The sequence below is a fragment of the Cavia porcellus genome, unplaced genomic scaffold (genome assembly GCF_034190915.1).
Source record: "Cavia porcellus strain 051 isolate PalLab524CR breed Dunkin Hartley unplaced genomic scaffold, mCavPor4.1 scaffold_8, whole genome shotgun sequence".
NCBI classification, from domain to species: Eukaryota; Metazoa; Chordata; class Mammalia; order Rodentia; family Caviidae; genus Cavia; species Cavia porcellus.
The window spans coordinates 93471092-93492553 of NW_026947491.1; the positions used below are offsets into that span (position 1 = coordinate 93471092).

The 21462-nt window shown below is 53.3% G+C and overlaps 1 protein-coding gene across 3 annotated transcripts in view; it reads left to right on the top strand.

Annotated features, from left to right (window-relative positions):
- Positions 1-21462, top strand: part of Rfx4 (regulatory factor X4) — a 151025-nt gene that overhangs the window by 119783 nt on the left and 9780 nt on the right. For all 3 annotated transcript variants that reach the window (XM_023566301.2, XM_063255504.1, XM_063255505.1), the window contains 3 exons: positions 9011-9130; positions 9367-9525; positions 21076-21238. In XM_023566301.2, coding sequence (XP_023422069.2) covers positions 9011-9130; positions 9367-9525; positions 21076-21238 — 442 coding nt within the window. The remainder of the gene's footprint in view (positions 1-9010; positions 9131-9366; positions 9526-21075; positions 21239-21462) is intronic.

Sequence of the window (21462 nt, forward strand, 5' to 3'; positions counted from 1 at the left end):
GCGCTCTGGGTGAGTTCTCCGGGTAACTGCTTCATTTTCCTTGTGCTTTCCAAGGAGAGCCACGGTTTGGTTTCTCGTGGTCTCCTGTGGGCACTGGCTCTGCCCTGAGGTGAACGTGCCCGGTCCCTCTAGCTTTCAGCCCTCTGCTCACTGTTGTCCTGTCTGAATCTCGAGGGCGCTAGTTTCTCTAAGCAGCCCTGCCGTGGAAGCCCCGCCTGCGCTCTCCGAGAAGCGTTTTGTGGCACGTTTCTTTCACCAGGGCTCTGAGAGGCCTCCTTTGCTTCAGATGGGAGCGCTCTCAGGACTGGGTGTGGAAACGTTCACCGCCAGTGACCTGGACAGCACCTGTGCTATGGACAGGTCGGCATGGTCAGCGGAAGCACATGCCACCCGGCTCTGGACAACGCATTCACACAGGACTGCGTTCACTTAGGGAACGGCTGAAAAAGATGTAGGAGGTGTTTTCCTTTCACTCCCAAGACAAATTCAACCTCAGCTACAAACACACCTTTCCACGTCTGCAAAGGGAGCACCTCTGCCTCCTTTTATCCCGCAGTCTTGGATGCCTGGTTTGTAAACTGACCACCCGCCCCCTCCCCACACCTCCCCAGGAGAAGAGAAAACACCACTGTGCAGCAGTGCGCTTTGCAATCCATCTGTCCTGACCCAGGAAAGCAAGAGGGTGTAATGAATGGACTGAGTCCACTTCCGAAAGGATTGTTCTTGGAAATGTGTTTATCGCAGAATAGGCTGGAAGCTTGGACAAATAGGAAAAAAGAAAACAAACCCCACAGTCCCTCTGGAAAAGGATCGGGACAGAGTGATTAACCTGATCTCACTTTTACAGTAGTCTCCAGCCTCTAGCGGGCTGTCCGGTCCGTTCAGCAAACGATCTGAAGCGGCCCAGCTCTTCGGAGGCTTTGTGGAGTAGTGCGGCTTGGGGTGAGGCGCGCTCAAGGAATTCGCGGCAGACAAAAGCCCGCCTCCCCCTTGAGCCGTGTGTGTCAAAGCCCAGTTGGTGGCTGTGTTTGGGTCATGCGCTCCCTGTATGAAAACAGCTAATTAGGAAAAGAGCCCTGTCCCCGGCCCTCCCCAGCCACCCGTCCTGTCCCTGCCTGCGCTGGGAATGTCCCTCGCGGTCACTGACCGGCCGGCAGGGCCCTCGGTCACCTCTGCCCAGAAGAGCGCTGTCCAGAGGTGCTTGGCGCCTTTCTTCCCTAGCTCCTGTCCCCGAAGGGCAGCACTGTGGGCTGAAGCAGCCGGATATCTCTGCTGCGAGCGGTGGTTCCGAGCAGAATCTCAGGCAAAGGCAGCAGCAGGCAGCGAACGTCTGGTCCCAGAAGAGCTGAGCAGATAGATGGAGGCATCTGTCTCAAAGCGCACCCCATGTTTGCAGCCGACCATCCTCGTTCAGTTCCCGGGGTACCTGGGCCCCCAGGCTGCTTTGGAGCCTCCAGCCTGTCCTCTTGGTTGTCACCACACACCTGTTGTCTCGCTGTCATGGACCTCTGGAAGGTCACAGTCTTCCCAGGAAGCACCTTAGCCTAAAGCAGTTCACCAAGCAGCCCCGGTCTGAAGACCCAGGGGGTGAGATCGTACAGCGCTTCCCTGGCTCACTGATTAATTGGCTGATTGATTGATGGTCCATTGATTGACTCAGTGCTAGGAATGGAACCCAGGGCCTCGCACATGCCCAGCAAGCATTCCTGTGCTGACCTATCTCCTCCTCCTTAATTTTGAGATCAGGACTCACTAGGTTGTCCAGGCTGGCCTTGCAATTGCAACCTTCCTGCCTCGGCCTCCTAAGTGGCTGGCCAACAGTACACTTTCACACGCTCTTTCCCTGCTTGGGCATCAACGCTAGCCCACTTGGGCAGAGCCCAAGAGGCCATGTGGGCACCTGTTAGGAGGTGGCCCCCACCCAAGTGGCCATGACCAGGCTTCTGTGGCTCGGATGCCCCTCATGGCTCTCTGTCACCCTGAGTACGCTCTGCGGCAGGACCCTCACCATGCAGGAACTGGCTCCCCATGGCCAGGAGAGGAAGTGGCCCAGGGCCACCCGGGGGCCCGTATGTGGATGCCCATGTTCCAGGGGGGCTCTTGCTGCCGCCCCCACCCCCTGCCATCCTTAGATGGATCCCAGCGGTGATACCACCAGCGCTCAGGAGGGCCTGGGGGATGCGGATGTGAGGTCAGGCGCTTTCTGTGGGCCTCCCACCGCAGCAGCGCCCTGGATGAGGCCTCCCCTCAGCCTGATGCGGGGACAGTGGGTGATGGTTACTAGGACGCAGGCGGCAAGCACAGGCGGCCTGTAACCCCCACCTCTGCTCTGCAAGGCACAGAAATAGCAGGAGCCCACGTGGAGGATTTGCACACCTAAGGCCAAGGTGGCCAGGGCTGGGCTCCGCTTCAAACCCAGGTCCGCGTGGCCACAGGTCCCCTGGCCCTGCCGTGGTCACAGCCACCCTGGCTCAGGAGCTGGGGCAAGAGGGCTGGACCGATATGGGTGGTCCACGTTTAAGGCACCCGTATATGGATTTAAAATGAAAGCTGGGAGAGGAGACAGCAGTGGTTAGACGGGCACGGGGACCAGCGGACCCCCAAAGACACCAACCGGAGTGACGGCCTGTGAGTGCTGGCCACAGGAACTGGCAACTCCCACGGAAGGGCGAGGACCACAGGAAGCCCTCTTCCCACACACAACACTGAAAGAAGCCACACCGCACTCCGGCTCTTCACGGAACGAAGGGAAAGACCACGGAAGCAAAGCAAAGCCACACACGAGGTCTGCATTCCGGGAACAGTTTCCTAGGTGTGGTTGCTGTGCAACGAAGTAAAGCCCCGTGGACTAAAACAGCCACGCTCTAGTGTGGGCGGCTTCCGTGGGCCAGCACACGTGTGGCGTGGGGCTCCACGTACAAGGTCTCCACAGGGGACCCCTGCGCTTGTCTGGTTGAGAAGTGTGATTCCCCACCCACCCCAGCCCAGCAGTCGCAGCCCGCCAAGATGGGAGGATTTCATGAGTCTCCCGTGCTCAGTGGAAAGATGTAACAGCACTGGGCAGGGCTTTTATCAAATAAGAGAAATCTTTAAATATGTAGGCAAATTTTTTTTTGTCTTTTTCTTTTTATCAGTACCGGGGATTGAACTCACAACCACACACTTGCAAGGCAGGAGCTTATGCTGCTGAGCTAAATCCCAAGCCCCAGCTAAATCCCCATCCCCATGTAGGCAAATTTTTAAATGTGTAAGCAAATTAGTTAATTTTTGGTTCTGATTTTTTTAATTTTTGGTTTTTTGAGACAGGCTCTCACTATATAGTTCAGGCTGACCTTAGACTTGCAGTGATTCTCCTGCCTCAGCTTCCTGAGTACCCCATAGTTTTAATTTCATAACTAATCTCTCTGTATGTAGATTCTAAAAAGGCAAAACCAAGTTCAAGGAAAACAGTATAACATGCTTTAACAGGAAGAGGATCTCCAAGGAATCATTAAACTGTGTGAAGGTCTTTGTCCTATTTAGGAATACTAAATAAACTTAGACTTCGTTGTAAACATTTGGGGTTTTTTTTCTTTTTCTTTTCTTTCTTTTTTGTTTTTGGTTTGTTTGCTTGCTTTTATCTGAGGCACATTCTCGCTGTGTAGCTCAGGCTGACCTTGAACTCACTATTATAGCCCAGGATAGCCTGGAACTTGTGGCAATTCTCCTGCCTCAGCCTCCTGAGTGCTGGGATTACAGGCATGTGCACCATGCCCAGCAAAGTTTAGTTTTATTACAGTAGGTCCGAAGATACATGAAGGGATGATTACTAAATAACAGAATCATAATTTACAGAGGAAAAGTGAGAGAATATGAGAATTGAGATGCCAGAGGGCCGGGGATTTAGCTCAGCGGCACAAGCACCTGCCTTGCAAGCGCACAGTCACGAGTTTGATCCCTGGTACCAAACAGAAAAAAGACAAGAGTTGATAAAAGAAGCACAGAGAATGCACGGTAAATGAAAAATATGAACTAGCATGGCAGAAATAAAGAGCAGTTGCTATCGGAGCACACGGAAAACTGTCTTCCTTCAGAACACACCAGGCGAAAATACACTTACAGGAAAGTTTTACTAGACTTAAAAGAGAGATTGTGATTCTTAGTTTATGAACATGAAGTCAGGCAGATAAATATTTAAAAAATTAAAATTAAAGGAAAAAAGCAACAAAACTCATGAAGCTAATCTCAATTTCAAAATCTGGCAAGAACAGTAGAGGAAAAAAATTGTGATTCAGCCACGTATTTTTCGTAGATGAAAAAAGTCTAGGTAAAGTACTAGCAATCTTATCCTACGGCATTTTTTAAAAAATCATAATTAAAAAAATCTATGCCAAAAATTCAAGTATCAGTCAAAGTCTGACAGTGACTATTTAACATACTGTACGGACAGATTAGAAATGAAAAATCAGATGTTCATCTCTAGGAACAGAGATACCATTTACCTCTCAAATGTGATTTCGTAGAATACAGAGGAACAGAGATACCATTTACCTCTCAAGTGTGATTTCGTAGGAAATTCTTAGCAAATTAGAATAGATGACTTATTTAATATTAGGAAAATCTGCAACAAAGATCATACTACATGGTGAAATTTTAGAAGTTCTCCTGTTTGAGTCCTAGAAGACAGTATAGACTGCAGACCCTGCCAGTGCAGTAGGAAGAGGAAAGGAAACTAGCCTTGGGAGGAAAACACAAACTATCTTTATTTATCGGTGTTATAATTGCTGATAAACGAAAATCTCTAAACTAATAGAACCAGTAAGAATTCAGCCAGGTGACTAAATTCAGGGGAATAAAATCATTGGCTTTTTTTTTTTTTTTTTGCACTGACTTGAAAGCAAATATACCTGAAACTGAAAAGTGCCTAGAAGGGGCTGGGGATTTAGCTCAGCTGGGTAAGTGCCTGCCTGGCAAGCAGGAGGTCATCAATTTGATTCCTGGTCTGTACGCCCTCCAGGTGTCTAGAAATAATTTAACAAAAATTATTCTAAGATCTTCAAGGCGAAATTTTAGAAGTTACTGAAATGCATCATGCCTGTGTTTAGAAAGACTCGAGCTCAAAAAGATGTTAATTATCTTCAATTTAGTGTAACAATTCAAAGTAATTCCAGCCCAAGGCTTAATGGTGTTTTCTTTGATTTTTTTAAACAATTCAATCTGACACTTCGCATGGAAGAGCAGAGAGCTCAGATGTGGGAGGTGCGGAAGGACCAGGTGCAGGGGTGTCCCCAGGCGGGCAGTGCGGGGTCTCCAGGAGGAGCAGAACGGAGAGGCGGAGGGGGGCCTACTGTGCTCAGTCCCCGCCTCCCGGTCTCCTCCCTGTCCCAGAAGAGCTGTGGCGATGGTGTACATGACAGGGAGGGCGTGGAAAGCGGTTGGTAATGGTCCACGAAGAATTTGGGGGTAATTAAAATAAAATTGGACCCCTTGCCTATAAGTCCTGCAAAGAAACAGTGACAGTGACAGATCTTAAACTCTTGGGAAGAAAATACGACATCCTACCTTTATAATCTTGGAAGAGGGAGTTATTTCTTTTTAAAGGGTACAGAAAAAAAACAAAACAGAAAAATACTGTCAAATTAGCAACATGTGGATTTTAAGCTTCTGTTTTTACCTTAAAGTTAAAACACAAAAGCAACCGAACGGAGAAGGTATCCTGCAATGCATACAACCACTAAAGGATTAACGTCTAGAATACATAATAAACCTCTCTAAGTAGAGTTTTAAAAGGCAAATATTCCAGTAGAAAAAGGAGCAAAGGCGATAAATAGGCCGCTCACAAAAGAGAGAGTTCAACTGGGTGTGGTGGTGCAGGCTTGTAAATCCAGCACGCAGGAGGCTGAGGCAGGAGGATCGCCACAAGCTCAAGGCCAGCCTGGGCTCTACAGTCAGTTCAAGACAAGCCTGAACTACTTAGCAAGATCCTGTCTCCAAAAAAGAGAGAGGAGGTTCTAGTGGACAGCAATCGCACAGAGAGACATGTGCCTCGGTCATAACGAGGGGATACAGATTGCAGGGAGGACACCTCACAGCCTTTGGGCTGAAAGTCACTAAATTTCATCCTGCATCAGAAGAGCCCACAGGACATCTTGGTAAGCGTTCGGCACTGTCCCATGAGAGTGAAGATGCAGCTGCTCTGGGGCCATCGATGGCACTTCCGGAAAGCAGATACAAAACTTCACTGCAGCCGGCTTCCCACAGTGAAGAACTGCCGGGCGCTGAGCTTCCACAGCGGGCGAGGGAGAGCTAGGGTCCGTTCAAACAGCATGCGCTGGGCAGAGCTGTGTGTCCAGCGGATGGACTTCAGAGTCAGAGCGCGGCCGTCACGGGCGAGCTGCAGGATTCTGAACCAAGCATCGCACCTTTTCCGTCAAGCCTGGGCATGGAGAATCGGGTGACACTGTGGGTACAGGAGCACATGCGGTGAGTGTATCAGTGCTCGGAAACAGTAAAGGCTGGCCCGAGAGGCGGGCGCTGGGCAGACACGGAGGAGGGCATTGCGACTAAGGAAGGGGCAGGATCTCCCTTTCCTTCAGGTACTAGAGGCCAGCGTGAGTGCACGATAGCGGGAAGCCGGCCGGTTAGTCCCCAGGGTCAGGGACTAGAGGCCTCACTTTTATACACGTTTGAAACTTTCCATGGGGAATAAAGAAAATTTTTCAGTCCATAAAATGCTGGGTTGCAAGAAGACAAGAGCACACATATTTCCTAATAGCTTTAATCCCGGCAGGCGCTGATGTCACCAGCTCTCTGACTGCAGGCAAAGTTATCCAGGCCCCAGCCCACTTCTCCGGGTGCTCCTGAAAGCGGCCTCGGAGCCTCTGTCCACCAGCCCAGCACGGCGCACACGACCACGGGCGACCCTTGCTCATTCGATGCATTCATTCAGCAAATATGCATGGTGCCTGCAGTCTATGCCCAGCACAGTTCTAGACACTTGGTCCAGAACAGTGGGCAAGACCAAGAACAATCTCTGGCTGGCGTGGTGGCTCCCTCCGTAGTTACAGCTCTCAGGAGGCTGAGGCAGGGGATCACAAGTTTGAGCCCAGCCTGGACAATTTAGGGACTTAGTGAAACTCTGTCTCAAAAAACGAAAATGAAATGGAGCTGGGCCGTAAGTCACTGTGAGGCTGGTGCCTGTGCCTGGCTCTGTCTGCCTATTGCTCTCTTTCTCGGTCTCTCTCACCAATCTTTCCGTATTAGCCAGCGTGGTGGCTCATGCCTGTAATCCCAGCACTTGGGAGGCTGAGGCATGAGGATCACTGAGAGACCAGCCTGGCTACAAAGTGAGCTCAAATTCAGCTTGAACTGCACAGTGAGACCCTGTCTCAAAAACACACACAAAAAACCTTTGTGCATCTCCCTTTCTGTCTTCCCCTCTCCTCCTGCGTGCTGCAGTCCTGTGGCCATGCCACTCTGGCATGAACTGTTGATTGCTCAACAATCTTAACGAGGGATTCCGGCTTGCTAAGCACCCTGCAGCCTTTGTGAAGCCAGGGACTGAACTCCAGTGTCCTGTGCACTCGGAACTCACAGCACAATGGTCGGCAAACTGCAGGAGACAGGAGCGTCTGCTTGCGTGAAGCAGGACTGAACTTTAACAGCCGCCCGACGGTAACTGATCAGAGCGGTTCATGGAGGCGCCCAGCCCAGAACCGCTTTCCCAGCGGTGCGGCCTCCACGCCCAGCCTGAGGCTCCCCAGCAGCGTGGTCCCAGCCCCAGCGTGTTTCTTCACCGCGCCAACCTCCAACCTCCGCTTCTTTATCTGGAAGCCCGAGAGGCTGGCAGACGATTCCACAGCTGCCAGCTGAGTCCCACCCTCCTCACCCAGCCGGGGTTCCTCATCCTCATGATTCCAAGGTGGTTTCTTTCTATGCATGGGGACCCAAATCAACACTGCAGCAGCAGAATTTCTCCGCTCAGGGCACCTCTCCTTCTCAAGCGTTTGCGGCCATTTGGCCACGCAGTGTGAAGAAAACTTATCACACTGCATGGTTCGTGAATTAGTAATAGTCACTGCCACCGGGACGCCCTGGCAGCAGCTTCCTCCTCCCGTTACCTCTGCGGTGTCCTCCTTCTAGAGAGCTGTGTCTCGTAACAGATGAAAACAACTTGAGGCGCAGTCTTGGGTTCGAGTCCTGAATTCTACCACGTACGGACCTTGGATGGTTATTTTACCCTCTAAGCCTTGACGCCCCTTTTGTGAAAGAGGAGCATTTGTCACCTCCTGTGGACGGATGAGCATGACTCAGTCTACGGTGTGAACACCGTGTTCGCCAAGAACAGTCTGAATAAGTGTCCGAGTCTCTTTAGAAGGGTCAAGGAGGGAGGAAGGGGCCATAAGAGGACGTATTGTGCACCTGTCCCAACCGCAGAGGGGGACTCATCATATAAAAATCAACGCATCATTAGGGAGGGTAACCTGAAAAACTGCAATAAAGTTGCCTTCCACCCACAATGGTTTAGCCATGAATTAAAGGGTACAAAACTCGGACCCCAGACCTGGGCACCTGGGAAATCTCTTAAGATGACCTCGCCTTTGATGAAAACTCCAGCCTCCCTGGAAAGGAAGAGAGCTGCTTGAAAATGCCAGCTCTCTTCAGCTCAGTACTTCCCTGAGACCTGGGTGCTGTGTTAAGTTCAGACACATTTCAGGAAATAACTTGGTTATTGCAAACTTAAAATTTCAGTTTCACTGCCAGAGTTTGGTCAGGCGCTGCAGTAGACAGCAGTGACCTAAAGGCAGAGTTCCCCCTCGGACGCTGTGTAGGTCGCTGGGGACGTTTCTTAGGCAGGCGGAGGGGGTGACACGGGGGGGGTGCTCTGCAGGGTGAGGGGGCTGCGGGTGGACCCTCGAGAGCTTGGGGCTGGCGGGGACGCAGCCAAGAGCCAGCAGACCGGCCCGGCAGGGAGCGAGCCCCTGACCCCGCGTGCCGGGCCGGCCTCCCTGCCCGGTCTTCTCTCTCCCAGGCTCTTTCCACCTCATCCACCTGATGTTTGACGACTACGTGCTGTACCTGCTGGAGTCCCTGCACTGCCAGGAGCGGGCCAGCGAGCTCATGCGCGCCATGAAGGGCCAGGCCGGCAGCGGTAAGCGGCCTGGAGCGGCTGCGGCCGGGTCTGCAGTGGGCGGGTGAGCAGGCGGCCGAGGCCGCAGGGAGCGGCTGTCCCTGCCTTAGAGGCTGCAGTGGGGGCAAAGCACCAAGGCTCCCGCAGGGCAGCAGGGCGCTGCACAGATGGCAGCCCTGGCTGTTCCCTTAGACACGTCGCCTAGACTCAGCCTGCCTGGACCCGGGTGCTGAGAGTTCACCCTTTCTCTTTCGCAGAAGCTGGAGAAGAGATCACCTTGACAGAGGCCGCCCCACCAACCCCCTCCCCAGTGCCATCGTTTTCTCCCACAAAATCTGCCACTTCCGTGGAGGTGCCACCTCCCTCGTCGCCTGTCAGCAACCCGTCCCCCGAGTACACCGGCCTCAGCACTGCAGGTACTGAGCGCTCCCCGAGGTGGCAGGGTGGGGTGGACTCTGAAACCAAGAGCTTTCCGAGAAAACACTCTTCCGCAAGGCAGTGCCAACGCTGGGCACCTTCCTGGAGCTCCGGAGGATTGCAGGGCTGGTCTACCCACTGGTGCATCTTCCAGTTGGCAGATCACACACGTGATTTAAAAAGCTGCACTACAAATTATGCCAGCGATGGCAGAAATGATGTATCAGCAAACTAACACACACCATTCCTGAAGGGGGGGGACACACTGTGTGAACCCCCCACTGAGCAGTAGCTTTAGAAGGGGACAGGGAGGAAGCCACGCCCTCTGGATGTGAGTCAGATGGGGCTGTAAACAGAGCTGTTGGGAACCAGGCCAGGGTCGCCCTGCATGTGACCGTGAGGGTGATGCTCCCTGGAACCCACATAGCCACGAGGTGCCTAGAATTCTTGTGAGATTAATTCATAACCAAGGACCCCCAAACCTGGTGCCTATCTGAAGGATTTGAAAGTAGAGACCTCAGCAGATACTTGTGTTTTGCTGTTCAGAGTCACGTAACTTCAGTAGTCAAAAGGTAGGAGGGACGCAGGTGTCCAGTGAGGGGTGATGGCTCCATGAGATGCGGCATACACGTACCATGGGGCACTCTCCTGTCCTAAAGATAAACAGCTTTCCAACACACACTCCACACAGACAGAGCAGAAGTGAACTAAACCGGACACGACAGGACAAATATCCTAGGAGTCCACTTGCGTGAAGACCTGAAGGACTCAATCCATAGAGACCCAGGTGGAGTGGTGGCTGGCTGCCAGTGGCGGTGGGGCAGACTGAGTTTGGGACTGTGAGCAATTCTGGGGATGGTGGGTGGTGACTGCAAACCTAGCAACTGTGCTCGAGGCCCCTGGGGTGCACACTCGGGGTGGTGGAAGTGGTGGATTTTACATAAAGCCCAGCTCCATCGGAGAACAGCTGCAGACTCAGAGGAGAATCTGTATCCAAAGGCGTGCAGTCAGCTTGCGGGAAGAGCTGTCAGGATAAGATCTGGAAGAGGAGACTGCACCCATGAGTCAACTACAAATCTCAGAAAGCAGTATGTCATTGTCGAAATGAAAATTTCAGCAGGTAGGTTGAGCAGAAAACTAGATCCCACTGAACAAAAACCAGCAAATCAACAGACTGAGCTGAAGAGTTCTCCAACCAGGTGACCAAGAAATGTGAAGCACAGAAGAGCTGATACATCCAGAAACTCCTGTATTTATTTAATAAGTTGTTAAAAAGTGTTCCGGAGAAAGACTGGAAAGTGGAGAAGTGAAGGCTGGCAGTTTTACAGACCGGAAAAAGACCAAACTTGCCCGATGGGAAGCTTTCGGTGAATTCTGTGCTGAATAGTCGTGGGGTGGCGCTTCGCCTCTGAATTCAGTGAAGGACGTGAAGCAAAATCTGACTAGCCCCCGAGAAGAAATGCAGAAGATGTCCAAAAGAGAGAACATGAGACTCCTATCAGACTTCTCATCAGAGACAGTAGACTCAATTTCTGGGACAGTGTTATTTATTTATTTTTGGTACTGGGGATCGAACTCACAATCTCAAGCTTACCAAGCAGGCGCTTAGGCCACTGAGCTAAACCCCTGGTCCTGGAACAGTATTTTTAAAGTGAAAAAAAAAGCCTGCATTGTATACGCATGTGTAAATGCACATAGAGATTTGTCCCTTTAGGACTTTAATATGCCAGGGTCTATGCTGGGTGTTATGAGAAATAACCCTGATTAATATGCTGAGGCTTTGACGGTACAGCTCAGTGCAGCGCCTGCCTGGCAAGCCTGAGGTCCTGATTTTGATTCCCGGTACCCCAAAATAAATAAATCTGCTGAGGCCTTGCTGCCGATATCAGGGGAGCCGTCAGCAGACTTGGCGCAGCGGAGGGCTTGGTCAGAACCAGCTCCTCTTCCCACCCAGACCCTCTCGGTGCTCGGCCCATTTCCAGGCCTCTGGGCACGGTCTCCCGTCTTCCTTCTCCCCCAGCTCCTGTCTCAGCTGGGCCATGCCAAGGTGCGGTTATGGGGGTACGGCGTAAGGGGCTCACGCAGCAGGGCCCCTCTTGCGCTTGACAACAGCCCTGGCGGGATGTCCTGTGGCAGCATAGACCCTGGTGAATAGGGCCATTTGGAAACTCAAGGTCCCCCATACCTGGTGCTGTGGTTCTCACAGTCTGACCCACAGAACCCTGGCAAAGCCCCTGGGCAGCCACTGTGGACCTTCCAACCTGGGGTCTTGGGTGGGACCGGAGCCTGCAGGTGGTTTGGGTGCTCACCAGTGGGAGGATCATGTCCCTGGGGCCAGGTCAAGTCTGACCAGCAGCAGAGTGTGGAAGGATGGGGGGAAGAGGAGGAGCAAATGCCCTCTCCTCACTCCCTGTCAGCAAGGAGGTCCCATGTCCCCAGAAGGGAGGCTGGAAAGGCAGACCAGGGAGTGCCCAGCTGGGGTGGGGAGCTTGTCTAGGGGGCCCTCCTGGGTCTAGGTGTCCTGACTCAAATCCCACCTGACCCGTCTTCCCGCTCAGGCCCTCCCCAGGCCTCTGGAACTCCCAGGGTGACTCAGGCCAGGGACCTACTCCACACCCTGCCCACCCCGCTTGGGCGAAGCTCAGGCCTCCCAAGGTGCCGGACAAGGGAGCCCCGGGCTCACAGGAGCCTGAGAGAGCTCTCACCCCATGCTTCTTTCTCCCTGCTGAGTGACGCCCTCCTCCCAAGCCCACTGAGGACGTCGGGCACGTCTTCCTCGTCTTCCTCCACGGCTCCCTTGACCCCGAGTTAGACTCTTCCTCCCCAGCCTCACAGCACGGGCTTGGCTGAACCCTAGTTCTGCCTAGAACCGGGCCGTTTTCAGAATCCGCTGGCAGCTAGGTTTGGGGGGCACCTGCTGAGCAGGCAGACAGCCCAGCCAGAGCAGTGCCCTTTTGTCGTTCGCCATTCAGTGGACCTCCATCCATCTGTCCAACAGATAGTTCTCGGGCAGCTTCGGGTTTGGGCCCTGGTGGATTTCTTTCCACAAATGCATCTGAAATTATATTTCAATTTCTGCTTTGGGGAAGATGAGGGGAACAGACATGCTACCCCTCTACTCGTGCACGCGTGCACACGCACACACGCACACACGCACACACATGCACGCGCGTTTTCTCTCCGTAGTGGACTGTAATTCCTGCTGGGAAGGCCCAGGAAGAGGAATTGTAGGGAAAGGGGCAGCTTTGTTCACGGAAGCAAAAAGGGGCGAGAACCTCAGCACCAGCCGCAGGGGCAGCGCCACACTTGGAGCTGTGGGGCCACCATCTCCAGGGCCTGATGCCCTCCGCTCATTAAGGAATGGGGACCACGTGACCAGCCCGGAGTCCTTCCCCCGGGTAAAGCTGCCCACACATCCCTGCCAACACAGGGAGACATGCATGGTCTGTCAGTGGCCGTACCTTTACCTCTGGGATGAACAGGCCACTATGCCAAGCAGCGAGCCCTGCAGGACGGAGCGGACCGCTGCAGTGAGCTGCTTCCTCACAGCGCGGCCCTACCGACAGGTGACAGGAGGCCGGGCAGGCCCGCTGGAGGGGCTCCCAGGAGCTCCCGTGGTTCTCAGCCAGCTGGCGAGTCCGCCTGGCTTTGTCCGTGGAGGCTTCGAGGACCCGAAGCGTGGCAGGTGTGGCCCTAGTCAAGGCCACAGGGACGTCATTACGGTGTCTGAGATTTCTGCGGTCCAAGAGCCATAAAAGTAGCTTCTTAGAAACACAAATGTGAACCAGGTTCCCACAGAGCACGGCAGGCTTTGAAGATTTCAGCACATTCCAGCTTTGTTCTCAGATGTCTCCAGGGGGCGTTAAAAATGTCCTCCTGTATAAAGCTGTGCATAATATTTTTCTCAGGTACCACCATTGGAATACTCAATTGCTCAGTGAGACCAGATCTTGGTGTGCAGTGGGTCACAGTCCCAGAGCTAACACACACCACTCCCAAATAGCGCGGGTCGTTTCCCAGCGTATTTTATGTTAAAGCATAAATTATTTATCCATCGTGCATGCCTAAAACTAGAAAATTTATAATGGTAAGGTCCCAAAGTTTGGGGACGTGTGCATACTCCCGCTGAGCAGTACTGTAAATTGGAAAACGGTTACGTAAACCTTACAAGTGCGTCTGCCGTCTATTTTTTTAAAGTTACCTCAGCACGTGGTTTTTGTCATTAATTGTTCATTTTTGCTTGCTTGTTTGTGGTTCTGGGAATCAAACTCAGGACCTTGTGCTTGCCCCCTTTATTTCTGTTTTTAAATAATTACTCCATTTATATCCCATCTGCTTTCCAAAAGCTTCTAAAGTAGTTTACAAGACAGACAAGTCAATTTTTTAAAAAGATACTGGAGGGCAAGCAAGAAAGAAAAAGTGAGGGAAGAGTCAACAAAACAAAACTCCTGGCTAAGAAAACAGCCTTTTAAAACTTGAAGTGAAATTTTGCGTGACCTCTTACTGTGCTGGTTTCTGCTCTGGATGTGAGGATCACCGCGTTATCGGCTGAGCCTGCTGGGCGCCAAGGCCACTCAGAATGACTCTTCCACAAATCAGCGTCTTGCGCTGGGCGGACACTTCCTCATTTCTCAGCTAGGAAAGGAGAACAGGGCCGGGTCTGCCCTGTTGCTGCCCTGAGCGCAACGTGAAACTTAGTTGGCCGGGGTGGCCTTTGGCGCTCTGATACCAGCACCGGGATCCGAGGGAGCACAGATAATAGCCATGAGTCATTAGGAAAACAGCCCCTCTGTTCATATCTGTGTCTACTTCCACGTCCACGCTTACGCGTATTTCTAAATAGCATTGTTTTTAAAGGGGGAGGGGAGAGAAAGGGAAAGGCATACGGGGTATCTAGAACTGAGCCAGGGTTTGGCTGGTGTTGCCAAGGTCTGCTAAAGTCCACAGCAGCGCCGTAAGACATGGGCACATGGCTCTACCGAGCATATTTCTGCAGAGCAAAAGTCAGCCCGTTTGTCCACCCCCGTCCCCAGCTTGGCCCTGCCTCACGCCAGGAAGAGTTAGAAGCCTTCCCCTGGGGGAAGAAGGCTCTCTTCCTCCTCAGGAGCAGCGGGCAGGTGTGTGGAGCTGCCCAGGCCATTTAACATGACATTGGCTACCATTCTTCAGTGTCACTGGGGCTCTGTCTGGGTCAGGCCTCGGCAGGCTCTAAAACTCCAGTTTACAATGTCATTTTAAGTATTCTCTCCTTTGCCAATGACAATAAAAGTTAACTATTAAACGCATGTTTTCAACTCCCCACCGTGGGTTCCCTGCAACACAAAACCAGCAAATTGAATGACTGAGATGCCGGGATAGAATCGAATTCCTCGTCAACGGCCTGACTGTGGAACATCTGGCCTGCCCACCTGCGTCTTCCCTACCCCAGTGGAGGACGTCACAAAGATGACTGACCCCGCACCTTCAACATCACAAAAGCCCAGTTATTCCGAGGAGAGCCCAGCCGGGCTGAGTGGGGCGCCATGGACGGCAGCCCTGCCTGGGGCCAGGTGTCTTGAGTACTGTGAACTCGTCCAGCTCGGTTGCTGCCTTTTCTTAAAGAAACTGGGGCTGAGGATTTAGCTCAGTGGCACAAGCACCTGCCTGGCAAGCGAGAGGTTGTGAGTTCCATCCCCAGTACCAAAACAAACAAAAAAGGAATAGAATTAGGAAAAATGTATATAAACGGGCTCTTCAGAGTGACTGCTTACTGCACCACGACTTAACAGTGTCAAATCCTGGCTCCGGGTTGGGGCTCAGAGGTAGAGAAGTTTAAAAACAGACACAGTCAAGGCCTCAGGGACTTAGATCCCAGCGGACAGGACTGCCGGGCAGCAGGGTGAGCACCGGCAGGCCGGGGTAGGAGAGGAGCTCGGCGCAGGGACCATCGGCAGGGAGGGGAGGAGGGAGAGGGAGGTGCTGGCCCACAGGTCCCCATGTCCTGGGGGCCTCATTCACTGGCTATGCCGGTCAGTTCTGCCAATCAGTGGTGACCGCTGGACTCTTGGGGAAGGGTGCGGTGAACAGTTGTGCGTTCTAGTGTCAGCAGATCCTCCCCTAGGTCCCACCTGCTGAAGGAGAGGTGACAGCCAAGGGGAGACAGATAGCTTCAGGTCAAGGTAGACACTGGTTCTCTTCTTCCCCTGTCTTAACCTTGATGGAATATTAATATTATGGGAAACCGTATCATAGAAAGCAGCAGCATCCAGACAGAACTTTCCATGATGATGGAATGTGTTTTGTTTGGTCTTTCTGAGACAGGGTCTCGCTGTGCAGTTCAGCCTGGCCTTGAGCTCCCTTTGTAGCCTAGGCTGGTCTCTAACTTGCAATGATCCTCCTGCCTCAGCCTCCTGAGTGCTGGGATTACAGGAGTGCGCCACCACGCCCTGCAGGAAATCTGTTTTGCTCTCCACTGCCCCAAACAGAAGTCACTGGCCATGTCTGTGCGTGATCGCTTCCAATGTGGCCAGGAGGACTAAGAACCGGGTTTTTAATTGTATTTGTTGTAATCCACTGATGCGGAAGCTGTCTCCTGTGCTTCGTGGCTGCTGTGTGGGGCGGGGAAGCACTAGAATCCCCACACACTCCCTATTTCTCAGGGAGCTACAAACCAAAGGCTTGGGTGAGCTGAAAACCTGAATGGTGTCTGTGATGGTTCCCCAGTAGGGAACAGCTCCAACTGAGCTGGTCCGAGATCTGAAGGAAGGTCCACACAGTTTGCCTGGCAAGTGGTCTCCGTTTTCACAAGTCACTGGCAGAGTCTCTAACTCCTGATTCCTGACGGCTCCCTGCATGCAATGTGTGTGACAGAAAGCAGGCGCTGCCCTCTGGGTGAGAGTCCTCGGTAGTAGGTGGCAGAGGCCCAGGGCCAAGAAGGAGTAGAGCTTGGTTCTGTAAGGAGAGGGACGGGAGGAAGTGTCCCGGGGCCCTGCTGCTTCCTGCAGGGGCTCCTCGGACTGCCTGCTGCAGGAAGCCGGTTAGAAATTCCTGTCCCAACAGTCAGGGTGCCACTGTACAGCGTCTCCAGGGACTCAAATGCACCGGCAGGAGGGGAGAGAGGCTGTGTGGAAAGGCCTTGGGGCTGGCAGGTCTGGACCACTTACGGAGCCTGAGTCGGTCCTCTGACCTCCTGGGACTCAATTTTGTCACCTGAGAACAGAGGGAATGCTACTTACCGCAGAAGGCTGCTGTGAAGACTTAATGAGTCCCAGTGTGAAAACAGAGTGGCAGAGGCCTGGTTGTGTTGGGCAGTCATCCACACCTTGTCCAGCAGCTCATTAGGGGCTGGGGGTCCAGGCACCCCCCCCTTTCTGTCCTGTGTTAAAGCCTTTCCCAAGACACCACAAACCAAAATACCTTGAGGGTGTTTCGCTGTGGGTGCGAAGAAGATGTTGCCTTCTGGCAGTCTCAGTGCTGTAAGGTGGCCAGCAGCCCTCTGGGGACCTCCGCGGGGTCCTCAAAAATCATGGCCTTCTGCTGCTGTGCCTAGAACTTTAAATAAACAGTGGTGTGACTCTGGAGGTCTCCGGGGCGAGGCAGATATGGGAAATACAGGAATTAGATAGGGAAACATTGTTATTGTTTGCCCAAGAAATAAAAAGCCTTTAAAATTAAGCACAAATAGCTAGCTACACAGATCCTCTTTTATTAGTGTCCTTAAACAGCAGCAGCAGCAGCAGGACCCTCCTGGAGGTCGCTGCAGGGAGAAGCAACGTGAGGGGTGTTCTTTTCTGCTCCCCAGGCAAAAATCGGTTCTCACCCAAGCCAGTAGGTGCTAATCTGCTTAAGCCTGCCTGAGTGGACGCTGTAGATGCTGGCACATGGCCATTTAGGGGTTTTGTTCCCGAGACCCCAGGAGCCCATTTTTCCAAGCGTTCCGCTGGCTTTTTGTTTGATAACGTCTAATTCTAGCAGCAGTTACTCCTTCAGTGAGGATTCAGTGGAACAAAGATGTCCTGAACACCTACTCTTTGGCAGACCCTCTGCTGGGGACACGGAGCTGAATCAGGAACGCTCTCTGGGCTCCAGGGGCTCCCATGAAAGTAGCTTCTCTGGCCGGCTGGCGGCCCCTTTTCTCAGGTGATGGCTATTGTCACCACTTCGTCTACTTGGAAAAAATCCTCTGGCCGCCTTGACTGGCCCCTTTGAATAGGCGCTGACCTTGAGGCTCTCCTCTGGGTCCCGGGGTGCCAGGGTTAATTACTTGCTTGTTGTGGCTGCTGCTTTGTTCTCCCAGCTCCCACCAGCTCCACTGGCATTTGCAATGATAAAATCTGTTTAATGCCTTTTAGTTCCTGTTTTTTTTTTTTACAAAAGCAATATATTTTCATTACAGAAATAATACAGATAAACAAAGGGAACATTTAAAAATCATTCCCCCTGCCTTCCCCCTAAACAATCCATGTTTAATAAGAAAGTATTGTTTTAATTATAAGAGGAATATAATTGCATGTGGCAGAGGGCAATCAGAACTAATTTAGTCAGTGGAAATTAGAACATCTTTTGCCTGCAGTCTTCTCGGTTTGTGCAAAGGATGCCTAGGGTGTAGCCTGCCCAAGGCCCTGTCCTTCTGGAGAAAGACACCAGGAATAGGCACTTTTAGTGCGGGGGCGGGGGGTAAGGCAGCAGGGGTCACAGAGGAAGATGAGTCTAGATGTCTGCACCATTGTTTGAGTAACTGTTGCCACCCAACTATTTCATTCCCAGGGCCTTAGGCAGTGTGTCGTTAACAAATACCTGCCATAACCCATGCATGAGGGGGAGAAGTCTGTGGTGGTCTCAGGTTTAGAGGGTCAGTCCAGGGTCAGTCGGCACCACTGCCTGGAGCCCGAGGTGGTGTGTTCTGATGGGCCAGTGCCAGTCTGGGCTTGGGGACACTGCAGACCCCAGTGAAAGCGTCAGAGATGTACGCTAAGAAATGAGCAATATCTAGTTTAAGAAAGTTTCATAAACTAATGCCCTAATTCCTGGTAAAGAGTGCTTGAATACCATGAAACACCTGCCACAGGGCCAGAACGGTGGTGCTGCTTGGCTTCCCAGTCTGATGGGGAAATAGCTCCCATCCTGGTAGGCGTCGGCCGTACCAAGCTCGTGTCTCCTGGATGTGGAGGAACGGCTTCCCAGGCCGAGGGACTGAGAAGTAGGAACACTTTACCGCGAGAAAGTTTCTGTGGGAAAGGAGGGGTCCCGGAGGGGGTCACAGCAGTGGGACTTTATCCAAAATGACGAGGCGGGAACAACTTGGGTCAAGCCACAGTCCACCCACAGGGTCACGAGGATAGCCGCTGAGCCAGCACTGCTCGGGCGCGATGCCCCGAGCACAGATGTGCGGCTGGCATCTTAGCCCTAACCCTCGGCGTCTTCCAATGACGGAGGAGCAAAGGTGCTCTGCACGGTGGAGGAGGGTCCACAAGTCCTGCTGGCCCGTCTAGGGGTCTGGTGTCCCTCGGGGCTCCCTGGACCGGCGGTGCTAACAGCAGTGGCATCTCAAGCTGCTGCTTGCTGTTTGGCCGCAGGCCTGGCCGCTGTACCTCTGCTGGAACCCTGGCCTTCAGGGGCGCCTCTGGCCGTAGTTTGGATGTGTTCTCAATTCCAACCCACCTGCAACCTCTGCCTGACCCCCTACTAATTTCTAACTGAAGTGTCTCTAATGCCAACATCCTGGGAGACTGAGGCAGGCAAATCACAGGTCAGAAACAAGTCTGGACAACTTGGTGTCTTGGTGAAAGCCTGTCTCAAAATAAAAAGCTGTCAAAGGCTGGTGATGCTGCTCAGTGCAAGGCCCTGGGTTCAGTCCCCGGGCCTGGGGAAAGGAGAGCTTCCCACCTGCTGGGCTCCTTGACGTCTGTTAGCTCCGCTGAGCCTCACAGCCCTGGGAGACAGGTACGGCCACTGTCACCGCGTTACAGATGGTGAAACAGAGGCTCATGGAGGGGAGGATGCCAGTGCACGGCAGGACCAGAGCCCAGAGCAGAAACGACAGCATGGGGAGTAGAGAGTGTGAGCCTCGGGGACCTTGGCGTGCTGGGGCCCTCTGAGCGGCAGTCAGAGTGGGCATGAGGAGTGGGCCTAGGAGAGAAGCGGCCGCTGCGAAGGCGGCCCTCTGAAAGGAGCTCCTGCCCGACCTGCCTTTCCCGCTGGGTCCCTGCCACAGTCAGCAGAGCAGTCATCTTCCAACTGCACGTCCATGGAGGTGCTCTCCTCTGCTACCTGCAAAGCCCACAGAACGGACTCAATTTTAAAGGTGCACCCCTTCCTTTATGTCCCAGAGGAGTTTAAAGTGGGAAATAGAGACTGGGAAGGCCAAGTCCTCCTGCCTCACCTTACACACGGGGCCTCCCCTAACAGGGCTCTACCTGCTCAGACAGATGGGTTTCCACTGTAGAGCACCATTTTAAAGCGGCCAGAAATTAATCTGCCTGATACGTTCATTTGCTGTTAACAGACTTCTTAAATTCTCCTCTCTTTTTGAAAGATTCTAACCATCCCATCAAATTCGCAGCTCCGGGGCACTTTTAATTCCTTCAGGTAGCACTCAGGAGATTTTCAATTAAAAGAAACCCAGGGGAGTGAGCGGCCAGATGGGGTGGGTCACAGTCTAGGGGTTAGGAAAAGATCTGGCAGGCTGCTCGGCAGTCTGCGTAGGCCTCAGGCCACGGTGTGCTGGGTCCTCAGCAACACGTGAGGCTTCATTCTCCGTGCCAGCCAGACCACACTGTCCCCCGAGTTCATTCCTCTGGCCTCCCTCTCTGTTCCCTTCCTCCTCCACCAACTTTCCTTTTCCTGTTCTTCCTCTTGAGAAGTGGTTGACAGTGTCTCAGCCAGCGGGCTCTGCGCTCAGCCCAGGGAGAGACAGGGCGGTCCCCACCCCTACCCTCCTACCCTCCCAGAAGGAAGTGGGGTGCACTGATGCGGGGGCTTCAGGCTGTGTCCTGCAGGCCGCAGGGCAGTGAGGGGGCCGCACTGCCCTGATCAGGAGGCAGCTTCTGTGTGCTGAGCTAGGAAGGGTGAGAGGTCCGCAGGGAGGAGCAGGCTCCCTGCAGCAGGAGCCGGGAGAGGTGGGGTGTTCCTCGGCAGGCCAGAGAACAGGAGGGCGGGCAGTGGCTGGCCCAGCCTTGCAGGGAAGATTGTTAGTGACCTGTAGCGACCTCTGTGGAATCTGGAGATGGATCATCCTTGGAGCTAAAGCAAGGCCAGCCCTAAAAACACAGAGAGCCCCAAACAAGCCATGCAAACAAGCTGTTCCAGCTCCAGAAAGGCAAGGGGCCCAGGCCAGCCAGGCAAATGCATTGCTAGGCAGTGGGGTTGAAATTGACATCTTTCTCCTAAGAGTATAAACACATGTGCACCTGGGCGAGCATGTCCTTCTCTCCGTCAGGAGAGTGAGGGCTCCCCCTGACCCCAGCTCTGTTTGTTCTTTGTTTTCTCCTCTCATGGTCCTTCACCCCAGGAACCTCAGGAGAGCCTCATGGGTCACGGCAGTGACCAAAGCCTCTTGGTTGCGTCCGCAGGTGGGATGCAGTCCTACACGTGGTCTCTGACGTACACAGTGACGACGGCCGCTGGGTCCCCGGCGGAGAACTCCCAGCAGCTGCCCTGCATGCGGAGCACACATGTGCCTCCTTCCTCCGTGGCGCACCGGATACCGGCTTACCCCCGCCAAGAGGAGCATGGGTAGGTACCCTGCCGGGTGCTGCACACCTGAGGCTTGCTCTGCTTCCTCAAAAGACAGGAAGGTGCTGCCCTGCTAGACTCAGGCTGTGCCTGCCACAGCCTGGTGACACGGGCAGGAAGCGCCAGTGAGCCCGCCCACAGCTGGTGCCTGGTGGGCCCAGATGGACCAGGTCCCCCGCAATCCTGAGTCCTGTCGGCCCTTCTGCTGCCCTTGCAGAGCATGG